The sequence below is a fragment of the Nicrophorus vespilloides genome, unplaced genomic scaffold, assembly GCF_001412225.1.
Source record: "Nicrophorus vespilloides isolate i.1.1-1 unplaced genomic scaffold, Nicve_v1.0, whole genome shotgun sequence".
NCBI lineage: Eukaryota > Metazoa > Arthropoda > Insecta > Coleoptera > Silphidae > Nicrophorus > Nicrophorus vespilloides.
This window is the reverse complement of record NW_017096869.1, coordinates 1-26,737: the sequence shown is the minus strand read 5'-3', so window position 1 is coordinate 26,737 and position 26,737 is coordinate 1. Positions and strand designations below refer to the sequence as shown.

Sequence of the window (26,737 nt, the reverse complement as noted above, 5' to 3'; positions counted from 1 at the left end):
ATGACTAAAATGTGAATAGACAAAAGGAAATAGTTGAGGAAGTTAACGCAAGAAATACATACGTATTTCAACAATAAAAATATTTGAACAACCCAACAATCAAAACGTTTCAAGTCATTGCATCTACCTTTAAGAAGTGATTTACACCTGCACTGTTATGTAACTAGGGGGAATTTACTAACGGGAAATTTCCTGCAATTGTTTTCTTTTAATTCATTATTAAATCACAAATATGATCAATATATTTGTATATACGTTAAAACTAATTATACAACAATACCTCGCATAGTCCGGTTAAACACTTCTCGCACTGTTTAAAACCGGACTAATAGAGAACTTTGAAATCGTAAAAAGAGCCTTAACTAAAAGATAATTTTGTGTACTGTTTTTTTAGAATTTATAAATTTTCAAACCGTACTTTAGTGAATCCGCACTAATCGAAGCTTCACTATGCGGGGTAATGCTGGGTAATTTGTATATATTATGATATGATATATTATGATATATATGATATGATATATTATGATATATGATATATTATGATGTATATATTATTTATTTTTAATCACTTTAGTATGTTTAATTTAGTTTTTTTTTGATCAGTTAAATTTATACAGAAAATGAAAATTTAAATATGATTTACGTTTCCAAAATAACCGAACAATTTCCTTGAATGTGACCTTCGCTGAAATCGAATCAGTCTTGAGAATCGAAATCGATTTCACGTTTCACCAGAAAAACCAACGACAATAACAAAGAAACAACAATAAAAGAAAGACAAGAAACCGACAATTGAAATTAGTTTCGATGTGCATTCCTGCACTTTCGTCGTGGCTTCTTTATTCCGCTTTGTGTATGTGTGTGTTGTGTATTTTTGTTTTGTCGTTTCGTTTTTGAATGGGAAATTGATGAATGCACACACGCCTCATTAATATGCGTTTAAGGTTTTCGTTCGGTGGCTTCGATGGGAACGAAAACGTTTATATTTTTTGTTGTATGTTCATTTTTTTTATTAAGTACAGACGACGGTTTTCAGGCTAAACCTTGAAGTGGAATGATAATTATAAAAATTTACAATTAATGGTGAGCCTTGTGGTGAGGCCGAATTCGCCTCCCAGCGTCTATTAAACAACATAAGGAAAAGACGAACAAAAATGTGAAAAACACTTAAATACTAATCACTCGACGGATAATGAAAAGCGAAATAATTGGTTAATTAATTAATAATTTTTTCTTGTGTATTGTTTTGCCTTTTTTCTTATTTATTCATTAGAAGTTATTAAATGATGATTTAATTGATGTGATTACTTCATTTATGTCTTTAATTTATTATTAATATTTGAATCAACAAATTCCAAAAATTCAAAAATTAAATTTTAAATTTTTTATGTGTTTTAGTAAATGAAATATACAAATTTATATTTAATTGTAACAAAATTATGAAAACTTGAAGAAAGACTAATTAAGTTAAATGAAATTTCAACTTTAACGTCTTTTTTTAAGTAATTTTAAACAAAAAAAATATTTTTAGTAAAATTATTTAGATTAATAAAGTTAATAAAATATTTTCAATTAGTGAAACAAAGAACAAATAATCTAGAAAACTTTTCTATTTAAAAAAAACTGTTCAATTTGTTTCTGAAGGAACGTATTTATTTGGCTGCCATATATTACCTTCGCTCAACGAAGTATTTTGTTCGTTAATGGAGGTATGAATGTATTTAAATATTTAACTTTTGTAAGTTAAAAAAACTGTTCAATTTCTTTATGAAGGAATGTATTTCCATTACGGCCATGTTTTACCTTCACTCAACGAACTATTTTGTTCGTTAATTGAGATATGATTGTATTTAAATATTTAACTTTTGTAAGTCAAAAAAAAACTGTTCAATTTCTTTATGAAGGAATGTATTTCCATTACGGCCATGTTTTACCTTCTCTCAACGAAATATTTCATTCTTTAATCGAGGTATGAATGTATTCAATTATTTAACTTTTGTAGCAAATTTGAGTTAATTTAATAATTATTTTAATCTCTAGTTTTGTAATTTTATAAGGTAGTAGTAATTAAAAAAAAAACATAATTTAAATTAAAGATTATAAAATGTTATTGACTTGATAAGATTCTAAAATATTTAAATTATTGAAATAATTTTTTTTTGTATGTTTATTCAAGTGATATTGACGAAATTTAATTTAACGTTTGTTTTTTTTTTTAATAATTTGATAATTATATAAATTTTTTAGAAAAAAAAAATTGAAATTAATGATTATAAATTGTTATAATAAAAATTAAGTAGACAAATCTCATGTAAATAATATGTTATAAAAATGCAAATTTAAATCTTGAAAATGTGAAAACGGTGACAAAAATTAATTAATCGTTATTTATTTACGAGGTATCGAAAATAAAACAACTCTAACGTCTGGTTATTGAAGTGGTTTTAGTAATTCTATACAGCTACTATTTTTAGAAGAAAAATAATCGAAATTGTAAAATGTATTTAATTGACGTTTATAACGCCATAAAAACCCTCTTAAAAGATGCAAAGTGTGAGTTTCGAGACCCAAAGTTTACATCCATTTGAACGGATAAACACGCGCATCCGGTTTTATTATATTTTTAACTTCCACCCCAAAAAAAAGTAAATAATTTACACTCACCTTCCACCATAAATATCATGGGTCAAAGGAACACTCTCGTCATCCGAGAAGTTGTCGTCACTATCATTCCTCATCCCCGTGGCCGCCATCTTCACTCAAATCTTGATTCCACCCCTTCTGCAAATAAGAAAATAATATTAACAAGAATTCCATTGCATATTTGCAATTCCGTTCGTGGTTGAGTGATTTACTGATGTCTCCGCGAATCGTAAATCTCTGTTTATGCACGCCCTAAGAATATTTGCATGTGTCTGGATTCATGTTCTCTACACTTTTATTTACCTCACTTCGTTTTGTTTTAATCTCGGATTTATAGGTAACTTGTTTCTATATCCACTTTTTTTTTAGTCTAGCAATGTTATTTTTTTTTCTTCTTAAATATATATTTATACCATGCGACCGTCGCGAAATGTACGAGGATTCACATGGGATTAACATAAATCTATGCCAAGCAGAGCGTGGGAATTTTATTTCGCTACTTAGCATTGCGAGATTTCAATGCTGGATCAAGACACTAAATGGGATAGAGATTTTATTGTTAGTGCGCTTTGTGCGTTTATGGAGTTTAGATTTGTATACGCTATAAAGATGTATTATTTCTATGCGTTCAATGCTAAACAATATTTAATGATATTTACCGTAAACATGTGATGTAATTACAAATTATTAATCATAACTGCTTACAAAATCATTTTAATTAGTAATATAAGTTTTATTTGTATTTTAATTATTATTTAAGTTATATCAGAAAAAAACAAAATGTTTTTTTTTCTTAATTTAATTATTAAAAAACTTAGATTTTAGTGAAATTTTAATTGCATGCATGAATAAAAAAAAGTTTATATAATAGTTGGGTTTTACAAATTTAAATGATTTATTTTAAGACTGAAGAAAGTACAGTTAAATTTGAATCACCATTAAATAATAAGCATTTTTCATCAAAGAAACGTAATGTAACATTTTTACATATGTAAAATGTATGGATAATTTTACTGTATAGTATTTTTTGCAAGAGATTATTTCTTCAACTTTTTATCGTTTATTTTTTTTTGGTGACTTCAATGCTGCGTTAGAGGGAAAACCTTGAGGCAAACCCACACATAATTTATATGTAAATAATAAAAATTATTTACAAAACACATCAATTTATTTGAATATATCTTTTAGTTGGTTTGGTAGAGAAAATACAATATTGAGAGGACAAATTTCTTAGGATATTTTATTAGATAATTTTTAAAATATTAAAACACTTGTTAATTTTTACTTATGAGTTAATTTTAAAGAGTTTACGAAGATTTAATTATATAAAAAGTGACTTTAATGCTGCGTCAAGCGACGAAAAAATGAAAAGTTTTATAAAATTTAATTATTATGGTTTATTTATAATAAATGTATTCATTTGAATCCTCAACTCATTCAAAATTGTATTAATTATAAGTTATAAGATATTAAATTTAGAGACTTCAACGCTGCGTCAGGCGACAAACAAAAGTTGGTTTGATTCATATTAAACAAAGAAAAATAATATTTAACTCTTTTGATTAATATAAAATTTAATTTTGGAGATTTAATAGACAACTATAGATAAATAGTAATCAGAATTTGCAATGAAATTAAGATTTTCAAAGACTTTAACGCTGAGTTGAATGACGAAAGTAAAAAACGGATGTTCAAATATTTTAAAGAATCTTCACATCGTCTTAACTTTCGATTAATCTTATGTAATCTTGCAAAACTCTCATTGGAATTTCACGCAAAGTATACGATTTAATCTAAACGAAAGCGAACGTTGCTTGATACAAGTTTTGAAACTCTCAAATGGATCCAATCAAAATGCGATCATTTAAAAAGTGAACGTTTAATGTCGAAAAAAAAAATCGGAAACGTAATTAAAATAGAATATATTATAAATTAGAAATTCAATTTGTTCTTTTATGCTTTGATGTGTGGATTTATGTTGTTTATATGATAGCGTGTCTCCAAATCAGGAAGTCGCTTGGATTCTGGGCGCGGCGTTACAGTCTATATAATAAATATACATTTTACAAGATCTAGAAGTCAAGTAAAAGAGAAAGAGAGAGAACGAGAGGAAGAATGGTGGTAACAGCCATAATAGAGAACAGAGAGATATGTAAGATTATGTTTTGCGAAACAATCGCCGACTACGCCCAATGAACCATAGCAGAAGGTTATCGGGCTTTTGTTCGTGAAATGCTTTACGAGCTTTCCGGCCGGACTTTATTGTTGCTGCGCCTCCAAACAAAAGGACACTCGTGAAGGTGAAAAAAAAGGAGCGAAAGTCCTTTTTATTATACAGTAATTTGTATCGAATTGATGTTTATGCGCTTTTAATCGAAGCTCTTCAACACACTGAACGAACCACCAAAAAAAGTAGTTTCGGAGTATTAATTGTCGCCTCAAGGATTCAAGCAACGACAATTTTATACCAATTTTTTTAATCTCAAACAAATTAAGTTAAAAACCAGTCGAAATGTAATAATTAATCAATTAAAAGCATATACTAATTTGAGTAATTCAAGTTTAATACTAGTTTCAATTAGTTTGTAGGTGAATATAAAAAATTAACAACTGGGTGAAGAAATATACTGAACTTAATATCAGTTTTGAGGTCACTTTCACGTCTGCAAAAAAAATAATTGTGATTCCAAAAATTTCGAATCCCGATTTTTTTTTAATGTGTGAAATATCAGTTTTGGATAGAAAGAAAACGATCGCGGAATGAAGAAGTCGTTGATGCATTGCGATTCGCTTCCACGTTTTCTAAACTTGCAACGAGGAAGCGAAAAGAAAATGTTGCGTTAAATTAATTGTTCCTCGGCGCGAGTGAAATTTATATTGTTATGATTGTAATTATTATTATTTTGTGCATGCGATACAAAAGAGGGAGACCGTAAAGTGCGCATAATTGTATTGTAATTATTATGTAAAAAATATATATATAAAATGGAAACTGTAACATGTAATTGCGTTTTTATACAAGAATATATTTGCATAAATAGTGCATGTATTGCTTGTAACGGTTTATTCTTTGTTTCAAAGTTCTCCGGTTGATATTTATAAGAATATTGATTATATGAGATCAAGTGGGTGTATATATTTTTTTTTTGATTTTTATGTTTGCGTTATGTATATATTTGCTAAACCTACATTTATTAGAATGTAGCACACATGAAAAACATCTGGAATTATATCTAAAAATTTATTAGTTATTTTTTTTGTTGGTCCTACATATTTCTGCATTTATTTCTGCAGATTCTTCTGTTAATTATGTATAAAAAATCTTAATTGTATAAGAAAAGTAAAAGTAAATATGTCAAGTTATAGAAGTAGTGAGACGGAGAAATAAAGAGAAATTTCTAACAAAACGAATATTTTCTAATCACATCCACAAACAAATGTCACGGTAAAATGCAAACAACTTGAGCGTTTCTAAGCAGATTTGGATACTCATCCGAGCAAATCTAATTGACAGCTGTCAAAAGATATAGGGTATCTACTATTAAATGTCAAGATAACAAAAAACTATTGTACGATTTTTAAATACATTTTTTATTACGAACAAATGTCATTGAAAGCTGTCAAATAAAATATGGTATTGGTTTTGACAGCTGTCAAAAGAAATTGCCTATAGATTGTTTTTTTTAAATAATAGCTGAAATTATGTAATTTTCAAGTTGATAACTACATAACAAATAAATGTTTATTAAATTTATTAATGATTGGAAATAGTATGACAGCTTCTAGATAGATTTAGGTGATCATATAGGCAAATCTAATTGACAGCTGTCAAAAGATATAGGGTATCTACTATTAAATGTCAAGATATGAAAAGACTTTATTGTACTATTTTTATAAAGATTTTTAGCAAATGTCATTGAAAGCTGTCAAATAATATAAGGTATTGGTTTTGACAGCTGTCAAAAGAAGTTGGCTATATTATTGTTTTTTTTTAATAATAGCTGCAATTATGTAATTTTCAAGTTGATAACTATATAACAAATAAATGTTTATTAAATTTATTAATGATTGGAAATAGTATCACAGCTTCTAGATAGATTTTTTTTTTTTTTTAATTTCTACCCCTTTCGGGTTTAACAGCCACCACAAATTTTTGTTGATTTTCGGAATTGAACCAACGACATTTCGTATCAGATGTTCGTGATACAGGCGACCATAGCCACACGGCTACGGCCGCCCTCTAGATAGATTTAGGTGATCATATAGGCAAATCTAATTGACAGCTGTCAAAAGAAATATTGTCATAAACGTCAATTTGACAGTACAAAACATATACTTTTAGTTCGATATGCAATCATCTTATATCAATTTTCAAGTATAATTAGACAGTTTTTAACGATTATAAAAAAAAAAAAAAAATTATGTAATTGACAAAATTATAAACAAGTTAGTGTTTATCGAGTTTATTAATGATTGTAATTAACCTGAGCATTTCTAAACGGATTTGTAAACTAGCCCAGGTGTCAATTAGACATATGTCAAAAACTGGATAAACGTCAATATGACAGTTATAAAAGACAGTTTTAGTTTCAAGTGTAATAAAACAGTTTATAACGATTTTATAATACATTGAGATACATAATTAATTCTAAATTAATTTAGAAAATTTAATTAACTGCTGCGAAATGAAATAATCCATGGATTTTGTACATTTGTGTATCTGTAATTTTGCATCCACGGTAAACGTGACAAGAAACATAAATGTTTGTTAGGTTTACCAACTATTTTGTATAAATAGTAGTTGGTACGTTTGAACAATATGTATGTAAGTTGTCGGGTCTATACCGCAAACCCGACAACTGAAATCCCGACGTTCGAAATCCCGAATGTATTAAAGTTCCGACGCTTGAAATCCGGACAATCAAAATCCCAACTGTATCGAAATCCCGAATATATCGAAATCCCGACAATCAAACTCCCGACTATATCGAAATCCCGATTACCATAAAAATGTTATTGCAGAAATTTACAATAATAAAAGACACTGTCGGGATTTCGATAGACGGGATTTCGATTGTCGAACTTGCGATTGCCACCGAAGTTGTCATGTATCAGTTGCATAAGTGAAATAAATGGTTTGCAAAGTAACTGTATATGAAATAAATTATTCATTTTTTTCATTTATGTTTAGACGTGTGTGTTTAGATATGTGAAAACGTAGCTAAATGTGACTCAAAGTTATCAGATATATTTGTCAGCTGCCAACCAGTGTATATCAAAACTGTTTCGCCATTAATTTTAATTACGAAACACAATGTTGCCTGGGAAGGTTACGAAATCATTAAGTCCTCCGCTCATATTTTTGTTTATTTCTTATTTTATTTTGCTACAAAGCTGCGTGATAAATGAACCGTCGCAATGAATTGATTTACATTTCGTCCTTGAGAGTTTGTCGCGCCCAGGATTAATAATAATAATAACGTTCACTTTCCACGTTTCCTACTTCTCACTTTATATTTTTTTTTTGGTCCTTGCATATTTAATTCCGCGGAAAACGGTGAACAACCTTCTTGGGTCAAACTCAAATATTGGTCGGAATTAACGCAAACAGAGCGACTTCCTCGTCCGATGTTCTCTTCAACACAGAGGACAGGACGTTGACTCCTCAAATATTTGAGAGTATGCATGCACTTCGTTCGTTTATTAGGAAGTCTTCGGGACTTCCGGTGCTCAAAAAAGAAAACTCGTATGGGGTTTTTACAAGAAGTTGGAAAAAGAATGCGGATAACGGTACAAGCGAAATGTCATAAGCTGCAGCGTCATGCCCACGGATTCCTTTCGAGATTTGCATGCGACATTTTATAATCGGTTTAGTTTAATAATATAAAGTGGATTGAAGACGGTGGCGTTGGTAGGTCATAACGCTCGTAATGTAAATGCTCCGCATTTGTATTCATAGCCATAGGCTGTGCTATTTTATGGTCTTAGGCCCATAAAGAGTTATTCTTGCGGCACTCGGAAATTTTCTATTAGTTTGTTGAACTTAGGATAGGAAAAAAAATGTTTCCCCTTCATCGAAGTCTCTTGGAAGAGGAGATTCCAGTTTGCAGATTGCGCTTCTTTGGGTGGGCGTTCGTGCTCACGAAAAGCCACGTCGTAAATCACGGACGATAATTAACAAAGTGCTCCAATTATTGTTTTATTTCTTTCTTTCTTTCTTTCTTTTTTTGGCTTACATAAAACGTAAAAGTTACGTTACTCGTTCCACTTGGAGCTCGCGCTCGTTCGGGCTTTCTAAACACTTTCAATGGTCGCAAACCAAAAAGTATAAATATTTCTTACACATTTTTTTTTATTCATTCACCGATAAATGTCTTTAGCTAAGTTCTAAATGTAAGGAATGTTGTTTGAATAAGTCGCTGTTCTGGGAATTGTAGAGTGCTCGAAATACAGTATACTTCACTTTAAACGTGAGAGGTTTATCAATATGTACAACAAATATGATCAAATCTACTTAAGCTATTTGATTTGGTTGAAGATCTTTACTTCTGTTATTTAAATAAGTAACTAAATATTGTAAATCGGAATTATTTTAAGAAAATTATTTTTTTTTTGCTATAATTATTATCTTATTGAATTAAGTAATAATCATATTTCTATAAAATACATTAAACAATTTGTTAACTTTATTGTTTGAATAAGTTGATATTATCAGATTAATGTACTTTATATTAAACAAATGTTATTTATAAACAAATAAAAATCATCATAAGGATTCGATAATTAAACGAATTAAATTTTGTAAAAAAAAAATATATGTAATTAAATTACATTTTATTAAGAGAAAATTTGAAATATTAACAAACTAATGTAAAGAATAAAATATTTGATATTTTGATATTTTTATACTATGCAAGAAAAGAAAGATTTCGGTTTTGTATGAAATTAATTGAAAAAATAATATTATAATATAGCAGTAAAATCTCTTAGTAGACAGAATGTTGTATTTACTAGTATGTTCTGGAAATACTCAAGTAGTCCAAATACTGTACTTGTAATAAACGGTTAAATATTTGCCCAGAAGTAAACAATATCATAAAATCACTCAATAAAATTGGATTATTCGATAATCTTTCCAGGTGTTAATTATTAAAATGAATAATAAAATGTTACTAACATTGATCAAAAACATCTATAAAATAGTGGTTTTATGTACAAATTTAATATTAAATTTTTAATAACGTTATTGTTAAAGAAAACGTAAATTTATTAATAAAATTTATATTTAAAACGTAGAAAGAATTACATAATGTATTATAATATTGTTTTGTCTTACAACAAAAAAAAAACTAAAGTTTGTATGTTGTAATCTAGGAAATTCAATAGCTAGGAAGTACAAATGCGTTATTGAAATCATTAATCTGCAAATCAGATTTTTATATTATATTCAAATCGTATGTGTTTAAGGTCATTACACAACTTAATAAAGGTCTTATATAATTGCAAAATAGATAATATTAATAACTTTACATATGTCTATAATGGTGCAATGTAATTTATTGTTGGCGTGTTGTTACACTGTATTTAATGTAAGGTAAGAAGTAATTACATAACGCAATTTAGATTATTTTATAAAAACTATAAGGTTTATGTTGCAATATTTCTTAATAACAATGTGTGCGGTTTATTTTTATGCAGTTTTAAAGTCCTCGATTAGTCCGGTTTTAATGATTACTGGAAAATGGTGGAATTGATTATCCGCACAATGTGAGGTATTTCTGTATTTATAGAAGTATTTAAAACGTCCTTAAAATAATTAAAATAATTAAAATTTTAAAAACGGTAATGAAAAATGTAAAATTAATTCTAATAAAAACTGAATAATTATGATATATAAATGACTTTATGTAATATTTAATTTATTGTCGGCATGTTTTTGTCCAGCATTTGATATAAGGTAGATGTAATTATATAACGTAACAGATTATTCCATACTATTTATAACGACTGTAAAATTTGCATGTGGAAAGATATCACATATTATTCTAGTAAATATTTCTAATTATGAAGTTCAATTATAAAGTTTTTAAAGTTATAACTATAATACAATTTTTTTTCATGAAATTTTGAACCAACTTGAATTCTATTTAAAAAAAAAGCTAAGTGAATAATACTTTCAAAACAAGTTATAATAGTTAGAATATCTGATTTACTTACTATGTAAGTTGATTCAATTATTATTTCATAACAAGTACAGGTAAACGTCGTTTTACGCCGCGGAACCCCGGCGGAACCCTCTAAAAGCAGTCGCAAATCGAATCGACGTAAAATGAACCCATATTTGCAGTGCGGTAACTATAGGGTTTAGTTCTATGTAAGTGTAAAATCAGCAATTAATAAGCGGCGTAAATCGAATCGGCGCAAAACAATACTGGTGGTTTTTTAGACTATATTTTTATAAATTTTTATAACAAAACCAGAAAACGTAGGCAAACAAATTAAATAAATTAAATTAATATATAATAATCATCAGATTTGCATGTTGTAATTTCTTAAAGAGATATTACTTATTGTTTCTAATGTAAATTCCTATTTAGAAAGTACAAACCCGTTATACGTATACTTCTAATACGTAATTACGGTTACTTAAAGTTCGCTTTAAGCATCGAATCAATATGAAATTTCAACAACCAAACATCATGTATAATTTAAGTTTGTTACTTTACAAGTAACTTGTATTAAATATAAGTATATGCGTTCAATGCACATACCGAAACTGTTGCATAAATATAACTTGTATTAACACAATTACCAATACCTCACATAAGACGGGTAATCGATTTCGTCAATATTCCAGATTGTTTGAAACCGGATTAATCAAGGAACTAAATAGGATAGAAATAAACTTCAGTATAAAATGAAAAAAAAAACGATATTTCTTGCATAAAATTTCGCCAATATCCTAGACTACTTAAAACCGGACTAAACGAGAAACTAAATACATACAAAAATAAACTCACTAACATTTATGTATAAGAATAAAGAAATTGCTTAATTATAATTTACTTCATTGTGAAATTTGTAATCCGGACTAATCGAAACCACATGTATTATTGCTGCGTTGTGTATGGTTTTTGACCATGTGTTAACTATTGCTTAGTTATCACAAAACCAGTATATTTAAATTTCATAATGTATCAATTTTATACGTAACATATCAAACCCACGTTTTTTTTTATAATAAAGAAAGTGTTATGAATCAGCATAAAAAGTGTATTGGCGAAATTTATATCCTCGGATAAAAGTGTTCAAGATATTCTAGAGCTGCTGGTTTCTGTATACGAGTGTGATTATTAAAAGTTGTCTTCGGCAGCTGGCCATGCCAGTGTCTACTGTGACCCACTTTCACTTACAACCAAAGAGATACAGATCATCATGGATTCGATTATATTAAAAAAAACACTTCTTGTTCCACCTTTAACACCTCAAAAAAAAACATCAAACCCTTTGCGCACAAACAATAAAACAATGGATTTCTCCAGAAATATTGTTTCAAAAAATTGGTCAAACAAAAACAACACACATTCAATTGATTGACGTTACGCAAGAGGCCAACTGTTTTCTTCTTCTACATGTTACTTAACGTTTCGCGCATTTTCCGATAGAAAATATTCGTTTAGATTTAATTAATTAAATGTTTGCTAATCATCTGGGATGAACCGTTGCGAGCGGTTTCTCAATGTCGAATGGAACAATAAAATACGCAACAATCTGCATCTCTGCTCTCGAAGATGCATCATCATTATTGTTATTATTTAGAGTGCTCTTTCGCGAAGACAAAAGCGCTGTATTGTTATGGAACAATCGGGAAAACGTTGCGTCTTCTTCGAGTTATTTCTTGAAACATCATCACTTGGCGTAGGCGATTCAGTTTTTTGAAAAAAAAAATCACAACACGAATCGACCTTTAGTTACATAACTATATATAATTAGTGCAATTTTTCATTATTTGCAAACCTAAATTCATTCAACTAATAAAAAAAATATGAATTTAGATACATCAATTGAAACTATCTTCTAAATCAGTGATCAAAGTAAAAAATATTGAAAATTTGATGACAAATCAATCAAGTTTGAGAAACGCTGTTCTAAAACACACTTTTTTTTTATATAAACTAGAAGTTATCTATTTTTTTTTAAAGAATTGAATTAAATTATTTTATATGTGTCGCTTGTTGCTGCAGCAGTTTCTTGTCTATTTCACTCCTTCGGTCTACAAATGTTCCTTTCACTTTTTGTGAGAGAGGACGGAAACTATTATAAATGTGTATCGTGTTTCTTACGGAACAAATAACGCCATTATATATTTTCTTCGACGTCGGTTTGAATCGTGTTTCGAAAACTTTTATTTCTAGTTTTTATTTTTTGGTATAATGATCGATGTTTCTCTTTTAAGATGAACCTCGATATGTTTTTAAGCAAACAACAGAATATTGACCCTCGGCCATCTCGGACAAAAAAAAACGTGTTGTAAAAAGGGAAGAGAGAACACACTTAAGCGCCACCGGTTTTTTTGACAAGTAATTAACTGCACCAATTAAAATCGTTGCTTTTATCATAATCCATAAATATTTGTTTTTTCTTTCAACTAAAAGCATTTGATGTTTATCAAATAATTAGTTTTATATTTATACAAATATAATGAGACTTTAATAGAATTAAGTTGATTTACTTTGGTAATAATGCTGACCAATGAATACTAAAATCATACAAAAATACCTCGCATAGTGCGGGTTTCACCATTGTCCCGGATTAATCGAGAACTTTATAACTGCATATACATGTTTAAAAACTTTATTTTTCTCAATTAAAAATTTAGTTTGCTTTGAAATTTTCAAACTGGACTATAGTGAACCCGGACTGATTGAAGCCTCTCTATTCTATACTTGCATATTTATAGAAAGTTGATTGTGAATAAACAATTAGAAATATTGTTATTATAAGTAATATTAGAATTATATTTAATTAAAGTTGTATTGAAGCCTTGATTTAATGAGATTTCATAACTACGTTTCGAGTTCTTTTTTATTTAATTCAATTTATTACAAAATATTTATAATTATGGTCATTTTGTTTACTATTTCATTCATCATGTATCTATGTCAGATCTATATTTAATTCTAATTATCATGAAGATCTATGTTTTCATGTTTGCTCTATTAGATTTGCATGAATGAATACTTCTTACCTATGTATTAAAGACGATAAAATAATAATATTATTATTTTGTATTCTTCCCAATATATGAATCAGTGCGTAAATAAATTATATAATGATTTTTAAATTATACAAATAAGAAAAAAAATTCCTTTTAAATTAAAAAAAAAATCACATTATTTGATATTTTTTTAGAAAGTTAACTTGAAGTTAGATTAATGACAAGAAATAGTTCAATTATATAAATTATAGAAAGCTGATTTGTTATTAGATCAATGTAAATGAAACAAGTAAATGAATCAGAACTTATTTGGAAGTTAAATTAATGGAAAGAAACAGTTGAATTGCATAAAAATTTTATTAAACGTTTATTAAACTTTTTTCAATCATTTATATTTATTTTTATTTACTAAATTATATCATTGCACGTTCTTTGATATTTGTAAAAAAAATCTGTAATTGCATTTGCGCAAACATATCTTTGCATCATTAATTTGCACAAATTTACTAAGCGTGATATGAGATACAAATATTTGACAGGCGTACCAATTATTATTGAATGTCATGACAGGTGTACCAATTATTATGCCATGAAGAGTAATTGCAGTAAATTTGACAGCTGCAGTTACTTTTAGATAATTAATTCAGATATAAATAATCTTCTGAATTGTTTCCTTTCGTCCCTTTAACATATGTGTGAAAACCTTTATTTAAATTTGATTGAATTGATATTTAAATGTAGAAATTTTATTTGCGCAAATTTATCTTAGCATTATTAATTTGTGCAAATTAGTGAATTTGCATATATATTTGACAGGAATACCAACTGCTATTGACTGTCATAGAGACCAATTGCAGTAAATTTGACAGCTGATTTTACTCACTTCATACATAATTGCTTTACATGACAAATATTTATGTTTAGCAATTTGGGTAAATAGTCAACTGATTTTGGATTTAACCATCGATTCAATTAAATTATAATAGCGTACATCCTTTTGTTAAAAGAACGAAAGGAAACAAATCAGAGGAAATAAATTGAGCAACTACTTTTTAGTTAGCCTTCAAACTTATTAAATCTATCATAAATTTGTAATGTAATTTTGTAGCAATTTCTGTTTTTTTTTCTTGTAATAAATTTAAGTTTACTTCAAATAAAGTCACAATTTTCATATTTTATTTTGCAAACGATAATATTACAATTTCTTGAAATATAATACCTTCAGTACAAATATCGATTTTAACGATGATTAAGAACAAACTAAACCCATCATCGATTCTTGCAATGTAACAAAATCGAATGCAAATAAAAATGGTTGAGTGTGCACTAAATCAATATTTGTGTATAACAAAGACCGAGTCCGAGAAGCACTCGACCGTTCTGCAAAAAAAAAGGGAAACCCTCTAAAAAAAATCGAAAATACTCAAGCAAAAAGAATTACCATTGTCACGGTTTGTAATTGAAAACAACGTCAATTGCTTCAACATAAATACTTAATTTGTTTCAATAAAGAACAAAATACGAAGGGATTTAAGTACTTGATTTTTAAAAGTTAAGCAATATATATTGATGGCAATTTCGATTGTACAATTTCGTTAAAAAACAGATCAATATTAACAAGAAAATTTGAAAAAATAATACAATCAAGTAAATTTTAATAGGATCAAAATAACACTTTTTTTTTTAAATTTAATTGTTGGTTTCATTATCTTATGAAGAGGAAATATTAAAACCTTATATTAATTTAATACTATTAAAGAATTGAGTACATCTTCTATACTCGCCCGTATATGAAAGCTACAGTGGAAAAACAAGTTTATTACCAACACCCATTACATATAAATAGCGATTCTCTCTTTGGAATCCGACTGACCGGATTATTCATGTTTAATTATTGATTTACTAGATGCATCTGTTTGTTTTCATTGATACAATTTCATATACCAATGATACATATGTTAATGGAAAGCAATTCAGTATGAATTTTAGAAAACGATTATGATTTCACTATGAATTTAGCTCAATTGGTAAACTTATAAGGATATGCAATTATAAGTTGGAAATTATGTGGAAAGATTTAAGCATCAAGCAATTTCTTAGATCTAATGCATGTAATTTAAGTACTAAGATGATTCGATGTACGACTATTGGTGAAATCGGTACAGCTGGAATGGAAAGTATTGGCTACAAGGAGAGAGAGTATATCTTCGAAACAATAATTTCAAATCAGTTTTGCGAGAGTCGTAATTAAGGAAGACGTTAAAGCATCTGCTTTGTGTTGTAGTAAATCATAACCGATCGGGATTACCGTAAAAAGCTAACTGTGTACGAAGTCTGTTTATATACGGTAGAACGAGTGAGTGACTCGTATGCAAATCGCGCAAACTTATTTTTAGCCGCATCTCCCGCCGCCTTTCATCATCATCATCATCGATTCGCATGCGACGACGCGGTTTGTGCAAATATTTGTCACCTCTTTCATTACTTATGTTTCTATTCAATCTTAGTTCTGTTCTTTTTACTTATTCTTATGTACACTTTGCGTGTCTTTTGCTGTACTATTGACCCACTACCAGAATCTGTGGTGCGTTTCGAAACGATGAAGACCTCGTCGATTCGGTCCGGTTCTTCGCTAGACTCTGTTCATCGCTTCTTTGCGCGTTTTCTTCGTTGCTTCTTCGGGCCGGTTTATATTGCACAAACCTTCTTACATCCTTGCATTCATGTATGTATGTATGTTTGTACACCACTCGCATCTTTATAGGCGGCTCCAATACATAAACTACATGCTTGATCCGATCGGCTCGTATCATATTATATATAAATAAAGCTGCGCATGCCGAATATGGACAACCTTGATTTACAAATCAAATCAAATCGAATTCCACCAACGAAATTACTTCTTCGTTCTGACTTTATGTGTACCTTTTTTTTTATATATCTTTACATTCTGTATGTACTTTTATTAATGATCACATCGGAATGTTTTCTTACTCAATCATAAATAGATTAAAACACGAGAATTAATAAAGGCCAAATTAATTTCATGAACTTACAAGATCAAAAATTATTAATTGTTATGTATTCTGTTTACTTTCACATTACTTGTCAAGTATCACCAAGACTATATTAAATTTATTAACAAGTGTTTCGAAATACTTGTAAAAGTTACTTAGTAAGTATGACGTATTAAACAGACAGGTTTTTTTTTATTATACTAAGTGATTCATATTCAAATTTACGTCACAAATAAGTTTATTGGAGATTCGTTAATAAATTTTGAAAAAAACCAGTAATTCAAAATAGGTAAAAATTGGATATTAAAATATTTAATATAAGATTTCAATGTTTTAATTTTCATTCAAAAAATACTTTACTTTTGATGGATTAGAAGAAAACTAATATTAAATAATTATTTGAAGAAATCAATATTAATCAAATATGTTTTGAAAGATATAATTGAAACGTTTTTTTTTGGTAGAGAAAGAATTTTCCTACATAGAAAAATTGATATAAAAATAATAAATTGGATTGCTCAAACTAAATATGATTCGAAAAGTAGACGCATAAAATCGAGATTCATGAAAATGCTATACAAAAAAGTTGCTCAATTCACAATTTTATTAACAGTTGATTGTATAATTTCATTTTAATAAGAAAATTTGATTCTATAATAAAGGAAATAGTAAATTTCATTCATCAATTATCAATAAATTTCAAATTGAATAGACTTCAAAAATGTAATTAACTTAAGAAATAACATTTTCTTTATATGATTAAATTTTATAATAAACTTATTATTTGCTCAATACTTTATTGCAGCCTTGACGATCGAAAAGGTTGAAATATTTAAGTGTCATTGCTACTTTCATTTACAAAATGTCAACTATTTAGTGCATATTTATATATTAATTAGAATAATTAAATGATTTATATTCAATTATTATTTCAAGTATTTTTTTGTAAATCTGCATTGAAACTATTGAGTTCATATAATCAATGCATTTTATATATTTCTTAAATATATTTTCTTATTTTTACCTTATTTCTTTTATTAAAACGTAAATTAAAAAAATGAAATGAATTGAATAAATTTTACTGATCCAAAATATTTAAATTTTTCATTAACAACAAAATCTATACAATAAAAAAATAGGAAATTCCATAAACTCAAATTTATTCGACATTCATAATACTTTCACTTCTTCCTCATTAGTGCTACTAGCTGTATACGTAAATACCCAAAAAAAAAAGTTGACTAATTTTCTAATTTTGACGTGTTTCCTTGCCGCAAAATTGAATATATTCAATGATCAAGAGCGTATTGAAATTAACCGGCAGTTAAACCTATTTACGTAGGTAGCATTGAGATTACACAGAACATGTACGAATGCAAATAACCGGATGCATGTAGTGGCGATAATTAGTTGTCAAACAAGAGCTGTTAAAAGTGCGGATTTCGAGCATCTCTCATTGCGTAATCGCTGAATCCATGTTCTGTTCTTCGTGACGCACCATAAGACAAGAAGAACGTTTAATGATTATTGCGAAATTGCATAGCTAAAGGCGAGATCATCGTCGATTCTATGAGATTGAGCGTTTTGAAAGTAAAAAATTGTAAATTTAATTATCATCACTTTTGAAGAATATTCAAAGTATTTAATGAATGTAATTTGAATCAAAGTATTATGCAAAATGTTTCTAGCATTCGAATTGCCACGGCGAGGTGTTCACCTTTCACATTTGTAGCAGAAGAAGGAGGTGAATTTGAGCGCTCGATCAAGACTGTTCAGCCTTCAGATCAAAATGTCGCCAAGTTTCTTTCTAAATTTCCGATGCGAAAACTGTAGTAAAAACTTAGTTAAGCGAAACTTTCTCATTCATCTCTTTATATCTCTCTCTCTCTTACATATCCTTATTAGAATCGCTCGACTCATCATCGAGTTTCACAATCGACGACCTTTAAAAGAAGATCCAGCTGGTTTTGAAACATCCAGGATGCGAAAAGACAAAAATCTCGATTGTTTTCAAACAAAACATTTCAAAAAGAAAAACTAAAATTCTAAAGTCTCTTACCTTTAAATCGAATTGGATATGGAAGAAAACCAAACTAAAGAAAATCCAATTAAAACTAACGCACTTTCTATTTGATAAAACTCCTCGAAATCACTTAAAAAAGTTTTGTTTTTCTTCTTTATTTTGAATTAATGTCCAGATGGAAATTTTACGCGATTTTGTGTCGCATGTTGGTTGCGATTCCTTTAGTATTTACTGTACGTGGAGAGGTCCATGATCGTGATTTTTGCGTGGAAATCCTGCTGGTTGGCCCGTCTTCAGGTACGGCCAAGAACTGACTGACAGTTCAGGTAGGCTTAAGTCTCTGGTCTTCCGCAGGAGTTGGATACGCATGCGTGCGGAAAGCGAGTGGTCTTGAGATGAAGGTGTGTTGTGTAGGTGAGGTGAGACCACGAAGAGAATTCCTGCTGGAATTTTCATTCGTTTAGGCAACTCCAAGCTCCTTGAACAGGAGATCTTTTCTTCGAAAAGACACATTATCAGAGTTGCGCAATTATTTCGATTTTGAAACGAGATTTGAGTCACATTCGGAATTGCAGTTGCTCAACTTTCTTAGTCACAAATTTATTTGCTGTAGCAATACTATTCGGAAAACAAAGAAAGAATTAATAAGACGTTTATTATAAAAGCATTGGTTCTTACCGTCAATTTCATTATATTTCAATTAGTAAGATTTGTAGGAAATTCTATAAAAAAACATTTGGAATAGATTCTAGGAATGCCAGAAAATTATGACAAATCGAAATTATTTGAATGATTCATTATTAAAAAAATATCGTCTTCTATTCATAATTTGAACTGAAAAAATAGAAATATTCAAGGTAAAAAATATAAACTTTCTAAGTCTGTTTTGTAAAAAAAATATTTTATTAAGTACTTCGAAAATATATACACTATAATTCAAAGATTTACTTCTAAAAATGATTTACAGTAAGTTATTGTAATTGCAATTATTATATTCGACTTTTCTTGAAAAAAGTTATATGTTATTATTTCATTTATTTTAAGGGAAATTTTGAATAAATAATTATGTAAAAATTTACTTTTTTTTACTAATTTTTATAATATTAATAATGTTTAAATTGTAATTTCAAAAATTGAACTGCTCTACCTCGCTTAGTCCGGCTTCGATCAGTGTGAATTCACTATAGTACGGTTTGAAAGTTTCAAAAGAAAGGAACTTTTAATTGAGCAAAATAAAATTAAATTTTAAAAAATTAATAGACAATTTCTTTTTTTCATTTATAGAGTCTTTTTATGCTGTTTATTTTGTATACGGGTTTCAAATCCTCGATTAGTGCGGTTTCAATCATTGGAATTGGAATCAATTACCCGGACTATGCGAGGTATTTCTCCGAAACAATTGGTTGATTACGGTTTGAAAGAATTTTTATACGGGCTTAAAATCCTCGATTAGTGCGGTTTCAATCATTGAAATTGGAATCGATTACCCGTACTATGCGAGGTATTTCTCCGAAACAATTGGTTGATTACGGTTGGAAAGTTTCAAAAGAAACGAATTTTTAATTAAGCAAAATAAAAATAAATTCTAAAAAATTAGTAGACAATTTTTTTTTCCATTTATAGAGTCAAGTTTTTTTTATGCTGTTTATTTTATATACATTTAAATCCTCGATTAGTGCGGTTTCAATAATTGAAATCGATTACCCGGACTATGTGAGGTATTTCTCTGAAACAATTGGTTGATTACGGTTTGAAAGTTTCAAAAGAAATGAATTTTTAATTAAGCAAAATAAATTCTAAAAAATTAATAGACATCTTTTTTCTCTTTATACAGTCAAGTTTCTTTTTATGCTGTTTATTTTGTATACATTCAAATCCTCAATTAGTGCGGTTTCAATCATTGGAATTGGAATCGATTACCCGGACTATGCGAGGTATTTCTCCGAAACAATTGGTTGATTACATTAAACAAATTATAATAAACTCTAATAATAACCACTATTTCAATATGCTAAAATATATCATAAATATCATGTTTTGTCACAAACTGGAGGATAATTGATAATTTATTTTGTATTAAGAAAGTTTAGAAAAAAAAGAAAGGTAACTACAATTTCATTAAATAAAGTTTTTTTTTTGTTAATTTGCATTAGTAATTAGGCACTAAAATTATATTTTTTAGTAAATTTTGTAAGACTCTTATTTACTTGTTGCAACAAACATTGTTATAATAATTCAGAATTTATATAATATTTTATAAATTCTTGAAAAAACCTTTCAGTGTTTGTACGTTACTAAAGAATTCCACAAAGTTCCGTTATATTCAAGATTTTACACAAAATTATCATCTCGTTTTTTGAAATTACTGTAAATTCTCGAGGATTTCAAATTGCGAATTTATTTAAATATATAAAATGCACTGGTTCCGTTATTTCAACTTATTTCATTAAAATTCTTCCTCGTTTAAATCGAAATTAATTAACAGACTGCAACGGTTTTCTTTTGCCAAAAATCGTTTCTTTTTTAATATTTTAGCAATTAAAATGTAATCAGTCGGCAAATGTATGTTAACTTAAATATGCAAAAATAATTAGTTTCTTTTTCGAACGTCGTTCGCTTTTGTAACTCGTAACTTTTAGAATATTGGGAATTCAATAGTGAAACTTCGAAGCTGAAATACAAAAAAAAAATCAGTTCTGCTTTTTAAATACGAATGCGGCCACAACATGTAACCAGATTGGCTAACGCGACCGAAGAACACTCAATTACCAACTAATTATTTATAATTACTTAGAAAATAATAATAGTCAAAGAAGATGAGTATTGCATTGTTTGTTTTAATTGATTTGACATTTAATTTCTTTGATTTTAACGATTTTTTTACACTTTTAATGTAAATTTAAATAGAATTTTTTGTTTTTTGCGTGAAGTTAGTGAAATTTTTTTATATATATGAAATTACGTAATTTTTATTTGTTTATTGTAAAAGAATAATAAATTCTAAATAAACTTACCTTAACATCAAATAATTTAACGTAGTTTATGATTGAAAATTAATTTTCTTTTTCGATTTACATAAAATAACTGATAAAAATTTATTTTCTTATGGTTTAAAAATGGTTTATTTTTTTTACAGTAAGAAAATCAGTGATTTTTTATTGGTTTAGACAAAATAAATAATGTTTGCTGTTGAAAATCTATTTTTTTATTGGTTTTGACAATTTCATTTTTGTACAGTTGAAAATCTATTTTTTTCTATGACTTACATAAGTTAAATTATGTTTATTTACATAATAAAATCTGTATTTTTTGATGGTCTAGACAAGATAAATGATTTACTTTTTTTACTGTTGGAAATATGCATTTTTTTATGGTTTAGATAAGATAAATGAATTATTTTTTTACAGTTAAAAATATGTACGTAATTAAGTTTAATGAGGTAACTGTAATAATGCAAATAGCCCATAGCGATGTAATGCACTGTATATGTAAGGAATATTTACATTGAACGCTCGTAATCGTGCAATTGAACTTGCGTAATTGCTGCAATTATCGTTGCATCCAGCAAAGATCGCGTTAGCTAATTAGAATTTTTAATTTTATTGTGAATCTAGTCCAAAGTTAGCGTGCATAGCGTCTCATACACTTATATTATATAAATTGTAGATTTTTTATAATTTATGATTAATTAACATTGCTTTTGTCTTAATATAAATTGGAAATAATTGTAAAATTATTGTTACTTTTTCAAAACTTTTTTTTTATTATTTTCACTATTTCTATTCTATAGTAATTAATAACTCGTATAGTATGCATATTAACAGATACATTTTCCGGACTAATCGATGAATTTAAAACTGTACAAAATGAAATTAGTATAAACTTATAAAAAATATATCATTTATATATAAAACAAAAATTGTGCACTACTTTTTTTGAATTCAGTATAGTGAATTCGCACTTATCGAAGCCGTACTATACGAGGCGTTGCATTGTATTTTAAATTAAGCCACAAAATCTTCAGTATATTTGTAATTTTAAGTAAATAACTACTTAATAAGGTTTAATAAATTGAAATCAAGCATACAAATATAATTATTACGCAGTTTATATGTAACGATACACATTTACTGATTATATACGATAAATGTAAGTATACATTTGATAGCAGCGTCATATATCTACTTTTACTGGAAAATGTACAAATTTATCGGTATATGTATACAATTACCGATTATATACTTTTACCATAACATATATAATGATAACAGTATAAAATTAATCTAAAACTTCTTTGAGTATATGTTATAGAAAAACAGGTTCTAGTTGAAATTAAAAAAAAATATGATTAGTTTATTCACTATTATTTCTTTTTTTTAAATTTTACTTAAACTTATGTAATGTTCTTTGGGAAAATAGTTTAATTAATGATTTTTAACAAATTTGTCACTGTATTAAAGTTATATCATAAGGAAAAAACTATATAAGTATTGATGAAACATATGTATTTTGTATTCTAACTAAAATGTTGATGCATGATTAAAACTTGAAGCTTAATAATAATTTATTAAATTATTATAAAAATGCAGTTTGTGGTTTCACATTTCTAATTGCTCCCTCTTAGCCTGAATGTGACATGCCTATATATTTTACTTTTGTTGCTTTGGGCAGATCTTGTCCATTAAGTCTTACAGTTGGGCAGGTGTCTTTCTTTAGCGTGAATGTGATATGCATGGATATCATTTCGTTAACTGCATTTTTTAAGCCATTTTTGTAGCTTATCGAAATTTTCCTGTAGATATTCGGATGCTATTGATTTAGATTCACTGACTCTGAAATTATTCCACTTTGTTTGAATGCCACTGGTTGAAATTATTTTTTGTGATTGTTATAGGCAACTTACATTAAATAAAAATCATATTCAAAATTATTAAAATGTGAAATGTGAAAACACTGCTTTTTCAACTTTTACATGCGTATTACAGCAATATGGATAAAAGCACACGAATGTATCTATACTTGCTGGATTCCCAAAACATTCAGCTTTCATATGCATATATTGGATTCATTGTATCTATTATAGTTCTCGGGTAAATCAATGAAATGTGAAAACACTGCTTTTTCAAACGTTATTATTTCAATTTTTCAACTTTGAAAAGAGCACAGGAATGTATCTATACTTTAGCAGATATTTGGAAAATTGCTCACTGCTACTAATATTCGCGCCTCCCCTTAGTCTACTCCACATCTCCCCAGGGAGTCGCGCCTCACAGTTTGGAAAACGCTGCCTCATATCTATTATTGATAGTAATTAAGAGATTCCACTTATTAGTACAACATATTAATAAATTTCAAATATTCGTTATTTCTAAAACAAAATTTTAAATTAGTAATAATGTATTGACTTCATTCATTGATATATAATATTGATGTAACTAATAACTAGTATAGGACTTTAATAATTATAAATAAATGACATTAAAGAAAAACTAAACTTATTTTTCTTTAAAACATATATTTTAATGTATGCAACCAAACACTCATGTTTCAAATCATGAAAATATGATAAATGCACAGAAAAACTTTAGGGTTGAAAGGATCAATCGATTTCTTAAAATATAATCTTAATATGTATTCAATAATTTGTATTGTTCATTTATACATTAACAAATAACTTATAAACAGTGAAAATAATTGAATAAGTTTACTAAAATACATTTATTTACACATTTCTTTGATTTTCACAGTAATTTTCATTTAAATTACTTAATTAAAAAATATACAATTTGCACAGCAAAAAACTTTTCTCCCAATACCTGCAAACCCCTAATTACTAAATCTATTATATAATAACGTTATATTCTACTTAACTATATTTACATTTAGATTAAAATAAAAAGTGAATTGTAACTGTTGCTATTGCTAACAAGTTTTTTTGGTTATACATAAATTTAGTTAATATAAGTTACATTCAGGTAATTGGGATTTTTTAAACTGGATTATGCTTAAATTTATTAATTATTTCATAAATGTTTACTTCTTCTGCATTTCAAAATATTCGTTTCTGAAGGATTTGTTGAGGAGACCTCCGACCCTTGAACGGACCCAAGTGGGACTGAAAGTCTTCACGATGAAATACTGAAATCAAATCAATTATATAGGTGATTTTTCTATAAATGAAAGTTTGGTGTAGTTCACCTGCAGTGAATGCGTCCAATATCCGGCGGTGTGATCGACCTTTCCAAGAGCTGCGGCCGCGTGTTTCGCGTAACTCGCGGCATCCGGCACGAAGAAATTGCCACTCAACAATCGGTTACTGAAGCTATTCATCTTTGTTGACACGAAGAACGGTGTTACGTGTTGCACTGTCACGTTGTACTTGGAGTATTCATAACGGAGGGCTTCCGAGAAACTTCTAATATAAGCCTGAAAAAAACAATAATAATAATAATTAGCAAATCAATTTAACAATTGGAATTACAATTTAATTCATTTAAACTTTAATTCATTAATGAAATAAAAATTATCCATACTATTAAGATGAATTTGATTGATGAATTTTTTCAATATCCTAAAATTTATAATAGTCGATGTGGGTCAAATTTTATAAATCTTTCCAAAGTTGCAATTTTTTAAATTACTCAATGGAAAATAGTCAAAGTGGGCCAAATCACTTATTTTTAATCATGATTCAACTGGAAATACTACAAAAGTTTTTAACTTGTGATTTGTTTTGTTGGTATAGGAATGTCCTTTACTAACTGAGGTGTATTTGTTGTCTGTTATTGTTCTTCTATTCAACAAAAATTAAAAATTTTTTTCTTTAGAAAAGTTTGTTTTCATGCAGTTAAGTAACAAATCAGTGTTTGTTTATAAAATCGTAATATACCAATCAAATCATATTATGCAAGAAGCTGTGTATTTCTTCAAATTCAACAAATGTAACTATTGTTTATAAATGATCAGATTTATAATGAACTATATTTAAGCGAGCTTTAGAATTAAAGACTTTAAAAGTTATATAAAATCAATCTGTATCTTTCTTATATTTGAGCCGTTCATTTTGAAAGTGACTTAAGTCCATTTATCTTTAATTTGAAATACTTAAGGTTTTGCGTTTTTACAAAATTAAAAATATACGTAAGATATATGGTTGACTTGCAATGTTAAATCGCATTTAAGGGATTTAATTTTAATTAATTAATTTTATTCCTATTAAAAAGTCGCTATTATTAAGTGCATAATATGACCTTGCTTACCTTAAAATGACTTAGGTCACTTTCAAAATAAAAAATTGTTTTGTTACAAAAAGAACTTAAGTCCATTACATATAGCTTAAAAAATAGAAGAAAAAAAACATTTAAATTATATTTTTAGATAATAGAAATAAATTTAGTAACAAGTTATTCGTTAACATTCTCAGTATGCGGGATTGATTTGAAGTAGTTATGTTGCTTCTTATACTTTTATATAACGATGGCAATACAATATTTTCAAATTTTTTAGGTCTGCCCCGACGTGGCAATAAATCAAGAATTTAAATTCTGCGTTCTCATCCATGGTTGTTTTGTATAAATTTTTTCTCACAGTTTATTTTTTCTCATTCTCAATTACTTCCTCTTCCTCTGTTGAAGAATGAACTTCTAAAATTCTCCTTCTTTTTTTAAATCTGTTGTATGAGTTTAATTCCTCTTCACTTTCAGAATCAAGAAATCTTGTTATTTTATCCTTTCCCATGGGTTTAATAATTTCTTTAAATTAAATATTATTTTTTAAATTTCAATTTAATATCAATTTAAATTACCTTCATCACTGCTTTCAACATTTTGGGCCGCA

At 27.9% G+C, this 26,737-nt stretch overlaps 2 protein-coding genes across 2 annotated transcripts in view; both read right to left on the bottom strand.

Annotated features, from left to right (window-relative positions):
- Positions 1 to 19,112, bottom strand: part of LOC108558345 — a 33,637-nt gene extending 14,525 nt beyond the window's left edge. The window contains exons 1-2 of the mRNA XM_017915239.1: positions 18,938 to 19,112; positions 2,665 to 2,781 (exon numbers count right to left, since the gene is read on the bottom strand). Of these exons, the coding sequence (XP_017770728.1) occupies positions 2,665 to 2,753 (89 nt within the window). The 5' untranslated portion in view covers positions 2,754 to 2,781; positions 18,938 to 19,112. The remainder of the gene's footprint in view (positions 1 to 2,664; positions 2,782 to 18,937) is intronic.
- Positions 19,113 to 24,669: 5,557 nt separating this feature from the next.
- On the bottom strand, positions 24,670 to 26,726 carry LOC108558344 (inactive hydroxysteroid dehydrogenase-like protein 1). Its single transcript, XM_017915238.1, has 3 exons — positions 26,706 to 26,726; positions 25,100 to 25,327; positions 24,670 to 25,039 (listed from the first exon to the last, which is right to left on the bottom strand). Exons 1-3 carry the CDS (start codon positions 26,724 to 26,726, stop codon positions 24,935 to 24,937), a joined length of 354 nt encoding a protein of 117 aa, XP_017770727.1. The 3' UTR covers positions 24,670 to 24,934.
- Between the last annotated feature and the right edge of the window lie 11 nt (positions 26,727 to 26,737).

Coding starts and splice junctions, on each gene's coding strand:
- LOC108558344 (XM_017915238.1), bottom strand. CDS start 26,726: ATGTTGAAAGCAGTGATGAAG. Junction 25,328..26,705: donor TGTTGAAAGCAGTGATGAAG/GTAATTTAAATT, acceptor TGTTTTTTTCAG/GCTTATATTAGAAGTTTCTC. Junction 25,040..25,099: donor ATTGGACGCATTCACTGCAG/GTGAACTACACC, acceptor ATTTGATTTCAG/TATTTCATCGTGAAGACTTT.